At 42.3% G+C, this 19,123-nt stretch overlaps 1 protein-coding gene across 6 annotated transcripts in view; it reads right to left on the bottom strand.

The window, feature by feature from the left end:
• The window catches only part of ELAVL2 (ELAV like RNA binding protein 2), a 520,063-nt gene that overhangs the window by 31,560 nt on the left and 469,380 nt on the right, over positions 1 to 19,123 (bottom strand). For all 6 annotated transcript variants that reach the window (XM_030194168.1, XM_030194167.1, XM_030194166.1 and 3 more), the window contains one exon: positions 13,710 to 13,935. In XM_030194168.1, the coding sequence (XP_030050028.1) occupies positions 13,710 to 13,935 (226 nt within the window). The remainder of the gene's footprint in view (positions 1 to 13,709; positions 13,936 to 19,123) is intronic.

A 19,123-nucleotide genomic window follows, 5' to 3' on the forward strand; every position in this document is an offset into this window, starting at 1 on the left:
AATTCGCTGGCAGTCAACACAGTATTTTCTAACAACTTTCTAGATTTGTTTTATAATCTGCTACTAGTTAGCATACTGGTCTCCTAGTCCTAGTACAAATTGTTCCACAATCCTCTTGATTTTGAACCTGTCTCCTTTTTTCTAGACAATGACCTAACCCTTCCATCCCCTTCATCATTTGTTGCCACTCTGCAACATTTCTAGTTCTGCTATATCTGAGATATGATGACCAGTGCAATAAAACTCCAGGCACCGTTGCATCATGGACCATTATGGTGCATTATGATGTTCTATATTCCTTTCTGAGTAATTCTATTTTCTTTTATAGACAGTTGTACACTGAACTAAGAATTTAATTAATTTGACCACAAATAAGTCCAAGATCTGTTTGCTGAGTGGTGACTCTCAGTATGGAATACAATATGTGCTTACAGTTAGTGTTTTAAACCTTTGCACTCATCTATGTTAACCTTCACCTGACATTCAGACACCCAGCTCTCTAAGGCTCTCCAGTAATTCCTCAGTTCACTTGCATTTTGACCATTTTGAGAAATTAGCTGTAAATTTCACTACTTTGCACATTGCTGCTGTTCCTGGTCAGAATATATTTAACTGGTCCCAGTATGGATCCTTGGGGTACTTCACTAACTATATCCATTGAGAATTGCTGTTTCATAACATTTAACCAGTTTCCAAGCAACAAAGTGCTGCCGCCCTCCAATTCATTTTTTCATCATCAAACATCTTATAGAAATCCAGATACTATATCAATATCATCCCCTCCATCTAAATGGTAGTTTACACCTTCAAAAAAATCTAATATTTTAAAGCACAACTTCCCAAGGCTAAAATTATGCTAAATGGTTATCTTTTCCATGACTTCAACATCTTCTTAAAGATGGAAAGCACCATCTTCATGATTTGCAGACTCTTACTTCATGTGAAAGAATTAACTTTATAAACTAAGTTTAAAACAACCCTAGCACATCTAGAAAATAAAAAACTTGGCACTGGATAATTCTCATGGCAGAGCATACTTCAAGCAAATTACAAGCTCAATGGCCAGAAAATGAAGGTGAACACAGGTTCAGATACAGTTCCCAAAAGATTATGTGGCATAACAAAATTTGAAGTACTACTCTTAGCATTCTAAGCACCTAAAAATTCAAACTTTAGGTCAACCTCCAAATGAGGAAAACACCCCAATACCACCAAAAAGTCACACCATTCAGTGCATAAAATAAGTCATCTCAAAACAGACCAAGGTTAATCAAGCCCAGCATTCTCTCCCAACAGTTACTATGTCTGGTCACAAGTATCCTGCAGCTCCCAAAAATGAATCAAGATCTCATTCAAGGGATAAGTAAAAGCTTCATCAGTCTATCAGGCTAATAATTTAACTCTTCCTCCAGAAATGTATCCAATTCTCTTTTGAACCCTATTTTATCACTTTGGCCATATTCTTCAATAACAGATTAATAGTTTAACTATGAGCTGCAAAATTACATTTTTAATCTTGTGTTAGTTTCATGGTGCTTCCTCTATTTTTGTTTTATTTACTTTTATGGTGTTTAAAAAAAAAAAAAAAAGAACAGAACCAAAATACAAAAAAACAAAACATATTCCTCAGCGTTTTTCAAGCTAAGGAACCTTAACCTGTTTGTACTTTCATAAGGGATTTTACCACCACCCTTCTGAGCCTTTTCTGCTATTTTGTTTTGAGATGGGGCAACCAGAACCACCCACAACCAAAGTGTGGAGACAACAAAGACCTATATAAAGTAATGGCAATATTGTCAAGTTTGTTCTCTGTCCCTTTTCCTTCACATAATTTCTGTTAGCTCCCCCCCCCCCCCCCCAATGCTTTTTTTTTTTTTTTTAAATTGTCTGGTAACTTCAAACTTAGAACCCAATATTTTGTACACGTAGCTGGAATTATTCTGCCTTTTGTGCACCACAGAACTAATTTTTAAGACTATTCATTTAATGCATCATAACGCAATTAATCTAATAATTTTAACTTGAATAATCGCATAACGCTGCTCTCTCTCTCCTACCGCTGCCCCCTCCCTCCCCGGTGCTCCTGGGGGGTTATTCTCTCCTACCCACCACCATACACTGGCAGCCTTTTCTCTTCTGCCACCCCGCTCTCTGGCATCTCATCCCGCCTGCCACCCTCCAAACTTGCCTTGTACACAGCAGCATTAAGCACACGCTGCTCCACTCCTCTCTGTAACCGGAGTCCTCCCTCTCTAGCGTCCCACCTTCTCTGATAAACTTCCTGTTTCCTGCTGCAGGTGTCGGACGCTAGAGAGAAGAGAGGAGATTGTGCCCACGAGGTGGGAGGTGAGACCGGAGATTGTGTCCATGGAGGGGAGGAGAGACAGAAGAAGAGAGGATGTGGTGCCCATGGGTGAGGGTGAAGGGGAAGGTAAGGGAAAGAAACAAGACAGATATAAGGAGGAAGAAAAATGGCAGAAAGTTAAACCTGAAAGATGTTATAGGGGGAAGAAGTGAAGGAGGAGGAGAGAAAAAATAGTGAGGAGAGAGGAGGCCCTGAAAATAGAGTTCAGAGCACAGAGGAACAGAACCAGAGACAGGGAATAAAATGATTAGAAAAATAAAATCACCTGACAAAGTTAAGAAAAATTATTTTATTTTCAGTTTAGTAACTGACGTACAATATGTCAGTTTTGAGAATTGGCATCTGCAGTCTATATTTTGCACTATACAGGTGAAAATGTGAGGGGGACACTTTATGCAATTAATGATAAAATTAAAAATTTCAATTTCAATTAATCATGTGATTAACCCTTTTAATCAGTGTACAGCCATACTAATTTTACATGGACAAGTATGGAGTCTTGCATATGGAACAGAAAACATTTCTGAAAATGCTACCTAAAGCTAGAATTGGCTTCTAGAACCTCCCTTCCACAGCTTTCTAAGTTGCTGGTACCCATATCAACCAGGACAGCCAGTTCAACACATTTTAAAAGTATCTAGGTCATGTGAAGCAGTTACTAGGCAATCCTTAGGCCCAATAGCCACACTAGCTCCAATACTAATGGGTGGATTGCGAACTCCAAATACTACATAACCCTTCCTTCCTAGGCATGTACCCCTGCAGACATCCATGGTGTGCGACAACAGTGCATTACCTGGAGGGCAGGTCCTTGCTATGGCTCATTTTCTGCTACATCAAATTAGTGCTTTCCTTTCAGATGCCTTTTTTCCTCCAAGGCAACACAGAGGTTGACTGAAGATAATACCTTACCCATGTCTCTAGCATAGCTCATTTAAATCTGCCATGTTAGTCTCCAGAGATCAGCTGGTTTCAAAAGCTAAAAGCTCTTAGCACCAAGTGCACATATGCAACATCTTACCAACTAGAAGCAAGCTAAGCAACTGGTACTCATTGCCCAAAAGACTGAACAACCTCCATCTCACTAATGGACTGAGGGCCATGTTTAATTATTGTTAGGTAGCTATTTAAAAATACTTAAAAGTATTTTTTTTTAATTTATGGTGCTTTATATTTGCCATCAATGATCAACAAGGAAGGGAAAATTAGGTTCTTACCTTGGTAATTTTCTTTCCTTTAGTCATAGCAGATGAATCCATTATGAATGGGTTGTGTCCATCAACCAGCAGGGGGAGATAGAGAGCACTGAAAAACCATAGTGCCTCATGGCCAGCTAGCTCCATCTGCCTCTTCAGTACTTGAAGCTTCCAAAGCTGTGTTACACCACAAAGTAGCATAACATGAACTTTCCTCACAGCAGATGAATGCCCCAGAACAGGTGCAGTAACACAAAGGAGGGACGAACTCAACCTCCTGTAACAGAACAGAAATCCTGAAGACTGTTTTCCCACTTCTCCAAATAAGGGTACATATCTACAGGAAGAACTGAACATAAAACAACATCACACAATGAATCACTGAGGGAGGGCTCATGGATTCACCTGCTATGACTAAAGGAAAGAAAATTACCAAGGTAAGAACCTAATTTTCCCTTCCTTGTCATCAAGCAGATGAATCCATTACGAATGGGATGTATTCAAAGCAATCCCTAGATAGGGTGGGAACAAGCCACACCACGCGCCAGCACTTGTGTTCCAAAATGCGCGTCTCTCCTGGCAGCCACATCCAGCCTGTAATGTCAGGCAAAAGAGCCCATGTCGTTGCACTGCACATCTCTTGCAGAGAGAGTGCTCCAGTTTCAGCCCAAGAAGAGGAAATCGCTCTTGTGGAATGTGCCTTGAAGGCTTCAGGCGGAGGCTGGCCGGCAGCAGATAGGCTAAAATAGCTTCCTTGAGCCAACGGCCTATAGTGGCTTTAGACGCTGGAGACCCTCTGCGTGGACCAGATAACAGGACAAAAAGATGATCAGAGGTCCTAAAAGCATTTGACATGCGCAGATACTGCAACAGAGCCCTTTGCACATCTAGAAGGTGCAATTGCCCAAAGGCTTCTGGAAACTCTTCTCTGGAAAAGGAAGGCAGGAAAATAGGCTGGTTTAGGTGAAATGCTGAAACCACCTTAGGCAGGAAGGAAGGCACCATATGTACCATTCTAGACTCAGAATTGCAGAAAAGGGTCTCGACAGAACAGCGTCTGGAGCTCAGACACCCGCCTCGCCGAAGTAATGGCCACCAAAAAGACCGTCTTTAGGGTCACATCCTTCTCTGAAGCTCGCCTTAGCGGCTCGAAGGGCGAACACTGGAAAACCCTCACCGCGGAAGGATAATCTGGATCCGGTGGCAATCCAGCTCCTTCCTCTGGCTCTTCAAAACGCGAGACTGCCAGACCCCTCAGAATCCTCACATCCCGACCATGGGGGGGGGGGGGGGGGGGGGGAGAAGGTGGGTGCACCACTCTCTGAAGGGGAATTAACCCTTCCGCGCTTGTCTTGCGGCCAGCTGTCAGGGGAAAACGCGACTGACGGCAATCCGACCCCGCGCTCCACTGGAGGTAGAACAGTTAGCAGGGCAGAATGAGACCCCTGTGGGAGAGCTTTTTTTAACATGAACGCTTTATGCAGCAGCAACACAATCTCAGGGGAGAAGGGCTCACCCTGGCCTCCCGGTTCCAGTCCGGGGATAGAAGCTCCCCTGTTAGCCTCCACACGAGGCTCCCCTCCAGTTTCAAACCCCTCCGTTTCTGCGGGGGTCGCGCCATGCGGCGCGTCCAAAATGGCACCCGCTGCTAGCTCCACTGAGCGGGAAGAAACATCGCTCGCCATGCTCGTGCCAGCCCTGACGTCTGAAGAGCAAGACTTACAGGGCCCCGCTGCTGATCTGCACTTGCCACAACGGGAACAGCGCTTAACTTTTTTTTTGTTACATTTGTACCCCGCGCTTTTTCCCACTCATGGCAGGCTCAATGCGGCAGGCAATGGAGGGTTAAGTGACTTGCCCAGAGTCACAAGGAGTTGCCTGTGCTGGGAATTGAACTCAGTTCCTCAGTTCCCCAGGACCAAAGTCCACCACCCTAACCACTAGGCCACTCCTCCACAAAGCCATCGCCAAAAACGGCGGATTCGCGCCAAAACCATCCCGATTGCGGGCCCTCCCCGGAGGAGCTACAAAACGCATTTACCTCACCAGACCGAGTCCCTGAGCTCCGGTCACGCTGCACAATCAGAAGAAAACCTCTTTTCTGGAATCTCAGCACCAAAGCGGAACGCGACTTTTTTTTTTTTTTTTTAAACACTGTGAGGAAAGTTAGAGGCAACTGCAATACAGGCAAATTTCCAACTCCGGAGAATCAGTAGAGTGGGAAAGGCAGGGAAAGGACGAACCAATGTGCCTGCATCCACAAAGGAGAGTGTGGGAAAAGACAGGGACAGGGCAAACCTATGTGTCTACATCCACATTGGAGGCCGGGTAAGGCAGGGAAAGGGCGAACCTATGTGCCTTTAAAGTGTAGCTGCAATAGAACCCAACACCCCTGCTACCTACTGGCCAAAGCACAGGAGCCACCCCAGGCAGATTTTTTGAAGGAGCTGAATAAGCTGCGACCACCCTGCTGGGGAGACCGAGAATACAGAAAAGGCAGATGGAGCTAGCTGGCCATGAGGCACTATGGTTTTTCAGTGCTCTCTATCTCCCCCTGCTGGTTGATGGACACAACCCATTTGTAATGGATTCATCTGCTTGATAAAGAAATTACAATTTATCTCTTGCTAAGGTCAGGATTCCTCAGGCAATTAAAAGCATTGTTGCTTACATGAACAGGTAATTTCACAGAGACAAGATTAATCAGGCACAGAAGTAGGCAATGTCACATAGCACCAGGACAGTTCTAAGAGCTCAGATTTTTAAAGTCTACTACTACTACTAAACATTTCTAGAGCGCTACTAGGGTTACGCAGCGCTGTACAGTTTAACAAAAGGACGGTCCCTGCTCAAAAGAGCTTACAATTTAATAGGCAAAATGTCAGGTTTCAAGTGGGAGAGTCTAGATTTCCTGAATAGAGGTATGGTGCCGAAGGCGACATTGAAGAGGTGGGCTTTGAGCAAGGCTTTGAAGATGGGCAGGGAGGGGGCCTGGCGTATGGGCTCAGGGGGTTTATTCCAAGCATGGGGTGAGGCGAAGCAGAAAGGGCGGAGCCTGGAGTTGGCAGAGAAGGGTACTGAAAGGAGGGCTTTGACTTGAGAGTGGAGGTTATGGGTAGGAACGTAAGGGGAGATGATGGTAGAGAGGTAAGGAGGGGCTGCAGATCAAGTGCATTTGTAGGTTAATAGAAGCTTGAACTGTATGCGGTACCTGATCGGAAGCCAGTGAAGTGACTTGAGGAGAGGGGTGATATGAGTATATCGGTCCAGGCGGAAGATAAGACGTGCAGCAGAGTTCTGAATGGACTGAAGGGGGGATATATGGCAAAGTGGAAGGCCAGTGAGGAGTAGGTTGCAGTAGTCAAGGCGAGAGGTAATGACAGAGTGGATGAGAGTTCGGGTGATGTGCTCAGAAAGAAAAGGGTGAATTTTGCTAATGTTATAGAGGAAGAAGCGACAGGTCTTGGCAATCTGCTGGATATGCGCAGAGGAGGAGAGGGAGGTGTCGAAAATGACTCCAAGATTGCGGGCAGATGAGACGGGAATGATGAGGGTGTTGTCAACTGAGATAGAGAGTGGAGGGAGAGGAGAAGTGGGTTTGGGAGGGAAGACAATAAGCTCAGTTTCAAGTGGCGGTAGGACATCCAGGCATCAATGTCGGATAAGCAGGCCGATATTTTGGTCTGGGTTTCTGCAGTGATGTCTGGTGTGGAGAGATAAAGCTGGGTGTCATCGGCATAAAGATGATATTGGAAACCATGAGAGGAGATTAGGGAGCCTCTGTAAAGCATCTCTTACAGGTAAGCAACAATGTTTTTTTCATTAACAAGCCTGACAATCAAAACACCCAGCTCAGGGCTGTTTGATTTAGTAGAAGTTGTCCATTGTTGAGGATTAGCCCGATTATAACATTAGCAACTTGCTAATGTTATAATCGGGCTACTTTACAAACAGAATTTCAGAAAAGCAGATTTCAGTAGCTGCAATAGCTCTCATCTAATGAAATTTATTTTACTGATAAACACAACACTAACTTGCTCCTAACAGATTTATGGTAAGAGGATGGCATAAAAGTACAAAGTATTTCCACACATGGAGTAACAGGTACTACCCTGGCCACCTTTCAGTACAGTCTGGTTGGTCTTATCTGTCACTACCTCAATGAAATTGAGTATATGGCTCAGATAACTACGGTTGAAGCTGACTTGTTCTTCAAGCTTAAGTTACCACAGAGTACCTTCCAGGTAACATGCTTGGAGGAAGCAGATTCTACTGGATCCTAACAGTGGCTTTTGTCATATTACAGCAATACTGAGGTTGCACGATACAGGAGGTATTTGTAATGGTAATTTGACATGAAGAATACCTCTAAACTGGGACATTAGAGCACAGCTATCAACTGTAAGCCTATCACTCAGGGCACGATCAGCTGCACTCTTATGAAAACGTGAGACCTAGATAATGCAATATGTGTCAGAACATCAGAGTCATGCCTATTTGTAAAACATATGTAAGACCTCTTCCATTCGAACGGGTAGGTACAACTGATAGATGGTTTCCAATAACTACTATGATGTCTTGGATAGACATTGAAGTCCCAGACTAGAGACTTAACTGCTGCTCAATTTTCATGTTGTAAGGGTTGGCAATTAGAGATTAGAATAAAAAGCTCACATTCTGAGTGACCAACAATGGAAAACATTTGGAACCTGCACAAAGGTAGAACTCTGAACCCGTTGAGCAAGGGAAACTAGTTCTGAGGAGGTCAGCAGTGTGCCTTAAGTATCTTGGATGTCCAACTGCTTCTGGAATTTGTGCAGGTTGGGAGGAAGATGTTCTTATACCGTTCATAGCAAAGATTGGTAAGTAAAGAGGTACCAAGTCTAAGTAGCCAGAGCATCTGTTGCCAGTCCATGCAAGACACAAGTATTGCCATACTGGGAAAGGCCAAAGGTCCATCAAGCCCAGCATCCTGTTTCCAAAAGTGGCCAATCCAGGTCACAAATACCTGGCAAGATCCTAAAAATGTACAAAACATTTTATACTGCTTATCCCAGAAATAGTGGATTTTCCCCAAGTCCATTTAATACCGGTCTATGGACTTTTCCTTTAGGAAGCCATCCAAACCTTTTTTAAACTCTGCTAAGCTAACCGCCTTTACCACATTCTCTGGCAACGAATTCCAGAGTTTAATTACACATTGAGTGAAGAAAAATGTTCTCCGATTTGTTTTAAATTTACTACATTGTAGCTTCATTGCATGTCCCCTAGTCCTAGTATTTTTGGAAAGGTAAACAGACGCTTCACATCTACCCATTCAACTCCACTCATTTTATAGACCTCTATCATATCTCCCATCAGCCGCCTTTTCTCCAAGCTGAACAGCCCTAGCCGCTTTAGCCTTTCCTCATAGGGAAGTCAAGTCGTCCCACCCCCTTTTTCATTTTCGTCGCCCTTCTCTGCACCTTTTCTAATTCCACTATATCTTTTTTTAGATGCGGCAACCAGAATTGAACACACTATTCGAGGTGCAGTCGCACCATGGAGCGATACAAAGGCATTATAACATCCTCATTTTTGTTTTTCATTCCTTTCCTAATAATACCTAACATTCTATTTGCTTTCATAGCTGCAGCAGCAGCACACTGAGCAGAAGGTTTCAACGTATCAATGACGACACCTAGATCCCTTTCTTGGTCCGTGACTCCTAACGTGGAACCTTGCATGACGTAGCTATCATTCGGGTTCCTCTTTCCCACATGCACTTTGCGTTTGCTCACATTAAATATCATCTGCCATTTAGACGCCCAGTCTCCCAAGTCTCGTAAGGTCCGCTTGCAATTTTTCACAATCCTCCCATGACTTAACGACTTTGAATAGCTTTGTCTCATCAGCAAATATAACTACCTTACTAGTTACTCCCATCTCTAGGTCATTTATAAATATGTTAAAAAGCAGCAGTCCCAGCACAGACCCCTGGAGAACCCCACTAACTACCCTTCTCCATTGAGAATACTGTCCATTTAACCCTACGCTCTGTTTTCTATCTTTTAACCAGTTTTTAATCCACAATAAAACACTACCTCCTATCCCATGACTCCCCAATTTCCTCTGGAGTCTTTCATGAGGTACTTTGTCAAACGCCTTCTGAAAATCCAGATACACAATATCAACCAGCTCCCCTTTATCCACATGTTTGCTCACCCCTTCAAAGAAATGTAGTAGATTGGTGAGGCAAGATTTCCCTTCACTAAATCCATGCTGTCTCATTAATCCATGCTTTTGAATATGCTCTGTAATTTTGTTCTTTATAATAGTCTCTACCATTTTGCCCGGCACGGACGTCAGACTCACCGGTCTATAATTTCCCGGATCTCCTCTGGAACCTTTCTTAAAAATCGGCATTACATTGGCCACCATCCAATCTTCCGGTACCACGCTCGATTTTAAGGATAAATGACATATTTCTAATAGCTCCGCAAGCTCATTTTTCAGTTCTATCAGTACTCTGGGATGAATATCATCCGGTCCAGGAGATTTGCTACTTTTCAGTTTGTAGAACTGCCCCATTACATCCTCCAGGTTTACAGAAAATTCATTAAGTTTCTCCGACTCGTCAGCTTCTAATACCAATTTCTAGCACCGGTATCCCACCCAAATCTTCCTCGTTGAAGACCGAAGCAAAGAATTCATTTAATCTCTCCGCTACGGCTTTGTCTTCCCTGATCGCCCCTTTTACTCCTCTGTCATCTAGTGGTCCAACTGATTCTTTTGCCAGCTTCCTGCTTTTAATATACCTAAAAAAAAATTTTTACTGTGTGTTTTTGCCTCCAATGCAATCTTTTTTTTCAAAGTCGCCCTTAGCTTTCCTTATTATTTTCAGTCTGTTCCTTCTTCCATTTTCTGAAGGATTTTCTTTTAGCTCTAATAGCTTCCTTCACCTAATTTTTTAACCATGCCGGCTGTGTCTTCCGTCCTCCTTTTTTTAATAAGCGGAATATATTTGGCCTCGGCTTCCAGGATGGTGTTTTTGAACAGCATCCATGCCTGATGCAAATTTTAGACCCTTCCAGTCGCTCCTCTAAGTTTTCTTTCCACCGTTCTCCTCATTTTATCATAGTCTCCTTTTTTAAAGTTAAACGCTAACGTATTTGATTTCCTATGTATACTTACTTCAAAGCTAATATCAAATCCGATCATATGATGATCACTGTTATCAAGTGGCCCTAGCACCATTACCTCCCGCACTAGATCATCAGACTAGGTGTACTAAGCAGAACAAGGGGTAGCTTTGCATTTTCACTGCTGGCAGATGTCTACTTAAGGGGTTCCATAAGGCTGCAAGATACTGTGCAACATTTTGTTATTGCAAGTCATTCATGAGCCCTGCTGAACCTGTCTGGTACAATTCTGAGTGTGGGAGAGGAAATTGGCTTGATTTGGATGCAATTAAAAATTGTGAAGTCCCAAATCTTCCCAGAGGGATCGTCTTGTTCTTGATACAAAACAGAGCAACTTGGTTGACAGTTTGAACTAATTCTTGAGAAAACACTCAGTAAAATATTGCATGAAGCTGAATATGGGGCAGTTTTATCATTCAGTGGCACATACAGAACACCTATGGTCAGGTTGTGTTTAGCCATGTTTCAGTGCCACTACTTTAAAAAAAAAAAAAAAAAAGTATGAAGTAAAGAAAAGTGTACACACTGGTTCCACAACATGAAACCCATTCAGGTCCTCACGTTTAGGCAGACAAAACAGGTCCATATGTACCTCAGCAGCCCTACATCCTGACAACAGAAAACTCAAGCGGTGTATTTTGGTCTGCAATGCTACAGCTGTGACAGCTATAGAATGCAGTGCTACTTCATTTAGAAAAACTCACTTACAGTGAGTCTTGAACAGCCCCCTAGGAAGGGAATCTTGTTTGTGGGTACTAGGACGTTTCAGCTCTGAAATTTAGATATAAATGGAGGTGGCTGCCATAAGCCAGTCTGCAAAGTATGGAAGAAAAAAAAAAGATAATGCCACTTGCATCGATTTGCTGAGATTACTTGATTAATGTTAGAAATGATAGCCTGAAAGGGAGGACCTTGTATCAATAACGGTTCATACAGGACAATAAGTCAGATATCTTTTCCAATGCAAGCACCTCTGACTACCGTCTTTGGTTCTCATAAGTCGCTCAGGGATTGTAACTTGGGCTGATTCTATTCAATAAATGAAGGAAAAGTTTGTCATTTTATAGATGACATCAAGATTTGCAAGAGAGTGGGCACCTTGAAGAGAACACATGCGAAGTGATCTACAACTGGAATTGTTTAATGTTTGGCTATTACAATTTCATAAGAAGTGCAGACTGATGCACCTGGGGTGTAAAAGCTAAAGCAGCTGTATGTAATAAGGGGTGATAGGCTGATATACATGGGAGAGGTGATGTCTGAAGATCTTGAGGTGGCAAAACAATACTACTACTAACTTCCATAGTGCTACTAGATGTATGCCGCGCTGTACGCTGAACATGTTAAGAGACAGTCTATGCTCTACAAACAGGACAAATATGGGATAAGGGAATTACGTAAAGTGGGAATTATAACATATGGGTAGGAGGGGTTAGGAGTTTCAAGCAGCCTTAAAAAGGTGGGCTTTTAGCTTAGATTTGAAGATGGCCAGAGTTGGAGCTTGACATACTGATTCAGCAAGATAAAAGAAAGTCTGGAGAACGCAGTGGAGGAGAAGGTCACAGATAAGAGATTTACCTGATGAACGGAGTTCCCAGGGAGGAGTGTAGGGGGAGAAAGAGTGGAAACGTACCCAGGAGCTGCAGAGTGAATGCATATGTAAGTCAATAAAATGAGTTTGAATTGTATGCAGAAACAGATAGGGAGCCAATGAAGTAACTTGAGGAGAGGGCTAATATGAACACAGCAACACTGGCGGAACATAAGTCGTGCAACAGAGTTTTGAACAGATTGAAGGGGAGAGGGATGGTTTAGTGGGAGACCAGTGAGAAGCAAGTGCAGTAGTATAAGTGAGAGGCGGTAAGTGTGGTTAAGGGTTTTAGTAGGGTGCTCAGAACAGAAGGGATGAATTGTGGTGATGTTATATAGAAAGAAATGACAGGGACAAGGCATTGGCCAAAGCCCATATGATTCTAGGCTGCATAGAGGCATAACCAGCAGGACAAAGGAAATGTTAATGCCCCTTTATAAGTTGTTTGTGAGGCCTTACTTGCATTTCTTCATCTGGCAGGGCTTCATCCACATCAGTAAAAGTATGATATCTAATGTGGGGGCGGGGGAGGGGAACATGTGCCCTCCCCTCCCCCCTCTCCAAAATAGACTGCTGGCTTTATTCATGTGATTAAAAATGTAAATTTAAATGCAGCCCTAACAAGAATTAAAATTTTAAACATAATGCAATAAAACAAAATGCGATAAACTGGAAGCTAGTGTTCTTTAATCAGGTCGGATACTATGACTTATTTCTTGACTCTGTATAATAATTTAACCACAGTATTTTGAATAGCTTGTAACTTGTGCAGTTGACATTGCGGTAGGCCTTGCAGTAAGGAATTGCAATAATCAAGCCTCGAAATAACTATAGCATGAGTAAGAAGGGGAACAGAATGGTAATCAAGGAGAGTATAGTATGTATTTGACGAACTGCATAGAATGGTTTCTGTGACAAATACATACCAAATATACCATGTAAACCAAAAATCTCTCATTAACAGTGAGAAAAGGCTGAAACAGTGATATGCAGTACAAACCTGTCTCCTGTAATAATTTCCTGAAGGTTTGCAAATGACTGCATTCAGGCTGCCCAGACAAAGCAAGGATGGCATGTACTAAAAACTGGGTGATTTAAAATCTAAAATCAGTACCAATCATTACAGGAAAAAGACTGCTTCTGGTTCAATAATATGACAGTTTATTTAATGATCTCACATTTCCAGCTTAGCATAGTTTGGGGGGGGGGGGGGGGGGCAGAAGCAACAAGGGACAAATATAAAAATACTCCCTTACCCCTAAATCCTTGACAGTGAGATTTTAAAAATGATAAAACTTCAAATGCCAGAGGAACCGCAAGGAGACTGATGAGGAAAGGAAAATACATTTGCAACATATTTTGTACCCTACACATACCTAAAACGCTGGGCTTGCTGTGCCAGAGGTCCTGGATACCTCCTATTTGGAGACTGGTACAGCTGGGACAAGATAGCCTGGTTTGTTTTTTGGCTTGGATTATTTGCAAACTTAACGGTGATTGGTTCTGTGGCAGCTGGTGGTTTCTGCCCATTCAGGCCCTTAATAGCTTCTTCTGCTTCAATCCTCTTATCAAACCTGATGAACCCGACACCCCTGGATACTCCTGGGACACAAGGATGAGAGAGAATACAAAAGCACATATTGTAATCAAGGGAAGAAAAGAAAAAGTGATGAGTCCTGATTCCCACAAACATTTGTGTACTAAGAATCATTCTTTAGATGCAAGACAAACCAGAAGTTGTCATCAAGAACATCTGCCAGTACAGATTGAAACCTTATCGCTCTGCCAGATAATATCACATTCTGAACCAGGCTGCAAATGTCAATTCAAGATCTGTAGCATTCTAACCATTAGAATAGTGTTTTTTTTTTGTTTTGTTTTTTTTTTTTTTGGGGGGGGGGGGGGGGGGGAGAATGCTGCAGGTCATTTTCATATGTTAGCTCTGCTTTTGGTGCCACAGTAATTTAAGAGCCATAGTGTCACCATAACAGGACAGCGAGGCAACCAAATTTCTAACCAGCTAGAGCAGCAGAACCCCTCTCTCTATCATTTCGCCTCAGCCAATGACTTTTCAGCAGCTGGAACTTCCTCCTTCACTCCCCACCACTGTCTCAAATGAGCACATTTCAAATGCAAGAAAATATGCTTGCTCAAGACAACCTGGCTAAAACAGAAGTACAGAGGTGGTCAGAAATTTGCAATGAAATGGGTCATGAGAAAAATGGGTAAACAACCATTACACCCCTTCTCATATTTCTCTACTTGACTTACAAAGTGTTCTGTATTTTTCATCAATTCAGATTATGTTTAAACATACAACTTGAAAATTCCACTAATTTGTGTTGGAGGATACTAAACTTTCTTATACAGTGTTACATATATATTGTTAAAAAATATATAGAAAAACCAACACACACCAACCCCCTCATTCTATAACTAGGGGGTGCTCAATGTTGGTCCCCGAGGTCCGAAACCCAGTCAGGGTTTCATGGTTTTCCCAATATGCCTGAGATCCATTTGCATACAATGGTGGTAGTACATGCAAATAGATCTCATGCATATTCCAAATTTGCTATAGTTTTGCTATCTTGCCCTATGGGAGGCAGTTTACAATCTAAAAATAAAGGAGACAGAAAATCAAAGTAGAAGACATGACCCACTAGGGTATAGGGTAGAACTACAATATTAGAAAGGACTGGGGGGGGGGGGGGGGGGGGGTGAAAGAACAAAAAAGGGTGTTACAAATATCTCCAGGACTGTACCTGGAGGGTAGACATCTTTGAACAGGTGGGTGTTAAAGGTCAGTCTTAAATTTGTCAAGAGATGTTTGCAGGCAGAGGGGGCGGCGCTCCAAAGTTGGAAGACCCTGAACACAAAAGGTAGTGCTTCTGGTGTGCTTGTGGATTATTTCTCGGTGACCAGGCAAGTGGACCTAAGTGTACATGCTGGGCTATAAGGGATGAGGTGACAGAGAGCTTAGTGTCTTGAATACAAGCAGCACTATTTTAAAGATGATCCGATAATAGGAAGCCAGTGAGCGTCTTTAAGATGGGGTTGGGGGTGATGATGTGAATTAGAAATCAGATAGTGGTATTTTGGATAGTCTGTAAACGGCGCACATCCTTGATATGAAGGCATTTGTAGAAGTTGCTGTAGTCCCTGTGAAATGACCAAAGAGTGAATCAATACATTAAGAGCTACCAGATTCAACACCGAACAAATGAGTCGAAGTTTATAAAGAGCATCCTGGATAATCTGAGAAATTAGGGGAGGAACGCGAGGCTAGAATCCAAAAGTACTCCAAGAATGCATACAGTTTCAACCTGAGGCACGGGGGTGTCAGAGAGGAAGATAGGTGAAGGTAAAGGACTCCTTTTGTTCTGAAATAAGGGTTTTGACTTATCTGGATTCATTAGGGAAATCCTGAAACCCAACTGGGTTGTGAACCTCGAGGACCAACACTTAGCATCCTGTTCTATAATTTGGTACTGTGGAGAAACAGTTTTGTGTTTTAAGCCTGTAAAATGTATTGGATATTTCCCTGCCTTAATCAATTCATGAAGTGTATTTCTTCAAATGGCAGGCAGGTGGTGCATGTTTTATGTTAAAGTTGTTATAGAAAGTGAATGCTCCCTCTTAAGTTTCACTCAGTGAAGAAGTGATCTACATTACTGTGAGCAGTGTACTTTAAAAACTTGACTGGGCTCTGGTCCAGGAGCACATTTTCATTAGGATTTAATGGGTTTTTCCCCTGCAGTCTTAGGCAGGAAGAGCAGGATCAGTGAACAGTTATTTGTCCTGATCCTCCCAGGTACTTTTCAGAAAGTAAACAAATGTTTAAGTAGTGTTATAATTGATCCATATTTCAGTTACCTGTTATTGTGTGCTGATTGCACATTTTTTGTTCACTGTTCAATTTTTAAGACAGTAAACAATTTTCAGTTTATTGCTTCTGTCTGGACTGAAAGAATCCTGGTGGTTTGTGTGTTGAGTCTGAGTGCTTTCTGGGACCTGTGGGACCACTGGGAGTGTGGCTCCAGGAATCTAGAAATCACTGGGGATAATTTGAGAGTGGGAGACTCACCCAGTTGTGACTCAGTCGGTGAAAGGAGGGTGCTAGTGTAGAGCACAAGCAGCAGGTGCAGGTGAACCCGAGCTGTGCTGGGGATAGACCCTCTAAGTGGTCGCAAGAGTAACCCCAGGTGGGTCGCTGGGCATTTCATGAGGCACTAATATTTTAGCACATTTACACACTTATATTATACAATGTACATTTGCATGTTAAGTGCTAGACGCAAACAACTCACTTAGCAAATAAATACAAGGGGACATTCACATGGGAGAAGCATGGACAAGACCAACATTTACATGTGCAACTTATAGAATACTGTAAGTTATGCACTAAAGTGCCATATTTAGGTGCACTAATTTATGCCTGGTATAAGTGGCATACCTAAATGTAGAATGCAGATGCTGAGTATTCTATAACTGTGCCCAGATGCCACTACAAAACTAGCACTTAGCCACTGCATCTAGGCATCTAACTTGTGCTGCCCAGTTATTGAACTGCCCCCCTACATGTATGTAGGTTCTGTAGCTGGATCCTCCCAGAACTGTGAAATAAATTCTGGTCCCATGACTGTGCCAAAGCACATTTAAAACACAATATATGTAAGAGATCAGCTCAGCCTCTCTTTCTCAAACCTTGCTTTATTTTAAGCCTTTCAGAATGTTTCATTGGTCTGTTTTCATTTCCAAACACTAGATCTTTAAGGGCTAATGAATCTCGTACTATTCATTTTCCCTCAACAACGAGTATGTTACAAAAGGTTACTGGAAGGTTCTGTCCCTTATCGAGCAGTTCAGGTCTGGAGTTCCTTGCAGCATTCCTTGAACACATTTTACAATTATTCTCTCTAATATTTATTTTTTTTTAAAGAAAATTTTCATTGTTAGTTTTTATTAACACAATGTTCAGAACTATTTTCAGTGCTCCAAGGAAATTATCCTGGTCATTTCTTTGTTACAACTTGTAATCTACTTTGTGCCTATCTGGGAGTTGTTGGAATATAAATGATGGATTATCGTAGACTTCCCATATAGGGCATTATTTCCTCTCAATAGCTGTAATACACTATATACTGAAAATCATTCTGAAAAGCACCTCCTCTACTCACTCTCCAGACTCACTTATTCTAGGAATACGTCTGCATTTTTACTTTCATCCCTTTGAGCATTTATCCTTCCCATTTAATCCCATGCATCCATTTTAACAAATTCAACATAAAACCACTTCCTATACCCATATTCATAAACTGACCACCACTCTTCAGAATGCCAGCCTTCTCAAAAACCAGCATTTCCACACATCTAAACATTAAGATCAGAACATTTTTGAAATTCATGTATAAACCACTTTAAAAAAAAAAAAATCACTTAATCTACAGCAGTATACAGAGTTCCTCCAAGGCTAAACTTGCGGAGTCCCAATGACACCCCCCAACATACACTGGTGTGCTCATAAGACCCAAACAAACATATTTACAGTTTCTAATGCTGAGCGTATGTATGATCCCTAGTGCACAGTTATTTTAAGCCTTCACCTCCACAGCCAATGACATCAATAAAGCTCAACGCATCACACGTAAAGTCAGGAGACCTGGTGATTAGTGTCTCATGAAGTGTTCACACTCCACATTTGCAGCAATTTCTAGTAGACCAGATGGGTCTTTTCTTTGTTTACTCATTTTAACTCACATTGATAGCATTTATCTGCTGGGCTGATTCATGTATTGAGTGGCACACAGGACTAACCATGTACTGTTTGTCCAGTGACTGCACAGGTCTCTTTGCCACTCTGGAATTCTTTTCATTTTCCGTGTGTATAAATAGTTTCTATAAAGAGTGCCATTCAGAAGGGACAGGCGATGGCCTCCATCGCCCTCAGAGAACTGGAGGAACATTGAATCTATTAAGATTTTGTATTTGTGAAGACAATAGCCTGGTGCATGTTATGGATATCTTGGGTGACTGTGGTTAGGAGTTTGTTTCTAATTGACTGTTACAATTTTATTGTATACCAAGTTGTTTTAACAAACAAACCCTTCTCCCCCCATGCACAGAGACTTAAGTATTGACTGAGCACATTAAAGAGTAGTAGATTATGGACACAGACTATCTCCATGTTTTTATTAAGCCTTACTCTACTACTACTACTTATTTCTAAGGCGTTACTAGACGTATGCAGCGCTGTACACTGAACATGAAGAGACAGTCCCTGGTCAGAGCTTACAATCTAATTAGGACAAACAGGACAAACAAGAGAAGGGAATATTGAAGGATGATAGAATAAGGGTTCTGAACAAGTGAATAAGGGTTAAGACATTAAAAGCAGCATAAAAAAGGTGGGCTTTTAGCATAGATTTGAAGACGGCCAGAGATGGAGCTTGACGTACCGGCTCAGGAAGTCTATTCCAGGCATATGGTGCAGCAGGATAAAAGGAACGGAGTCTGGAGTTAGCAGTGGAGGAGAAGGGTGCAGATAAGAGAGATTTACCCAGTGAACAGAGTTCCTGGGGAGGAATGTAGGGAGAGATGAGAGTGGAGAGGTACTGAGGAGCTACAGAGTAAATGCACTTACAGGTCAATAAGAAGAGATTTACCCAGTGAACAGAGTTCCCGGGGATGAATGTAGGGAGAGATGAGAGTGGAGAGGTACTGAGGAGCTGCAGAGTAAATGCACTTACAGGTCAATAAGAAGAGTTTGAACTGTATGCGGAAACGGATAGGA

This window comes from Microcaecilia unicolor, chromosome 2 (genome assembly GCF_901765095.1).
Source record: "Microcaecilia unicolor chromosome 2, aMicUni1.1, whole genome shotgun sequence".
NCBI classification, from domain to species: domain Eukaryota; kingdom Metazoa; phylum Chordata; class Amphibia; order Gymnophiona; family Siphonopidae; genus Microcaecilia; species Microcaecilia unicolor.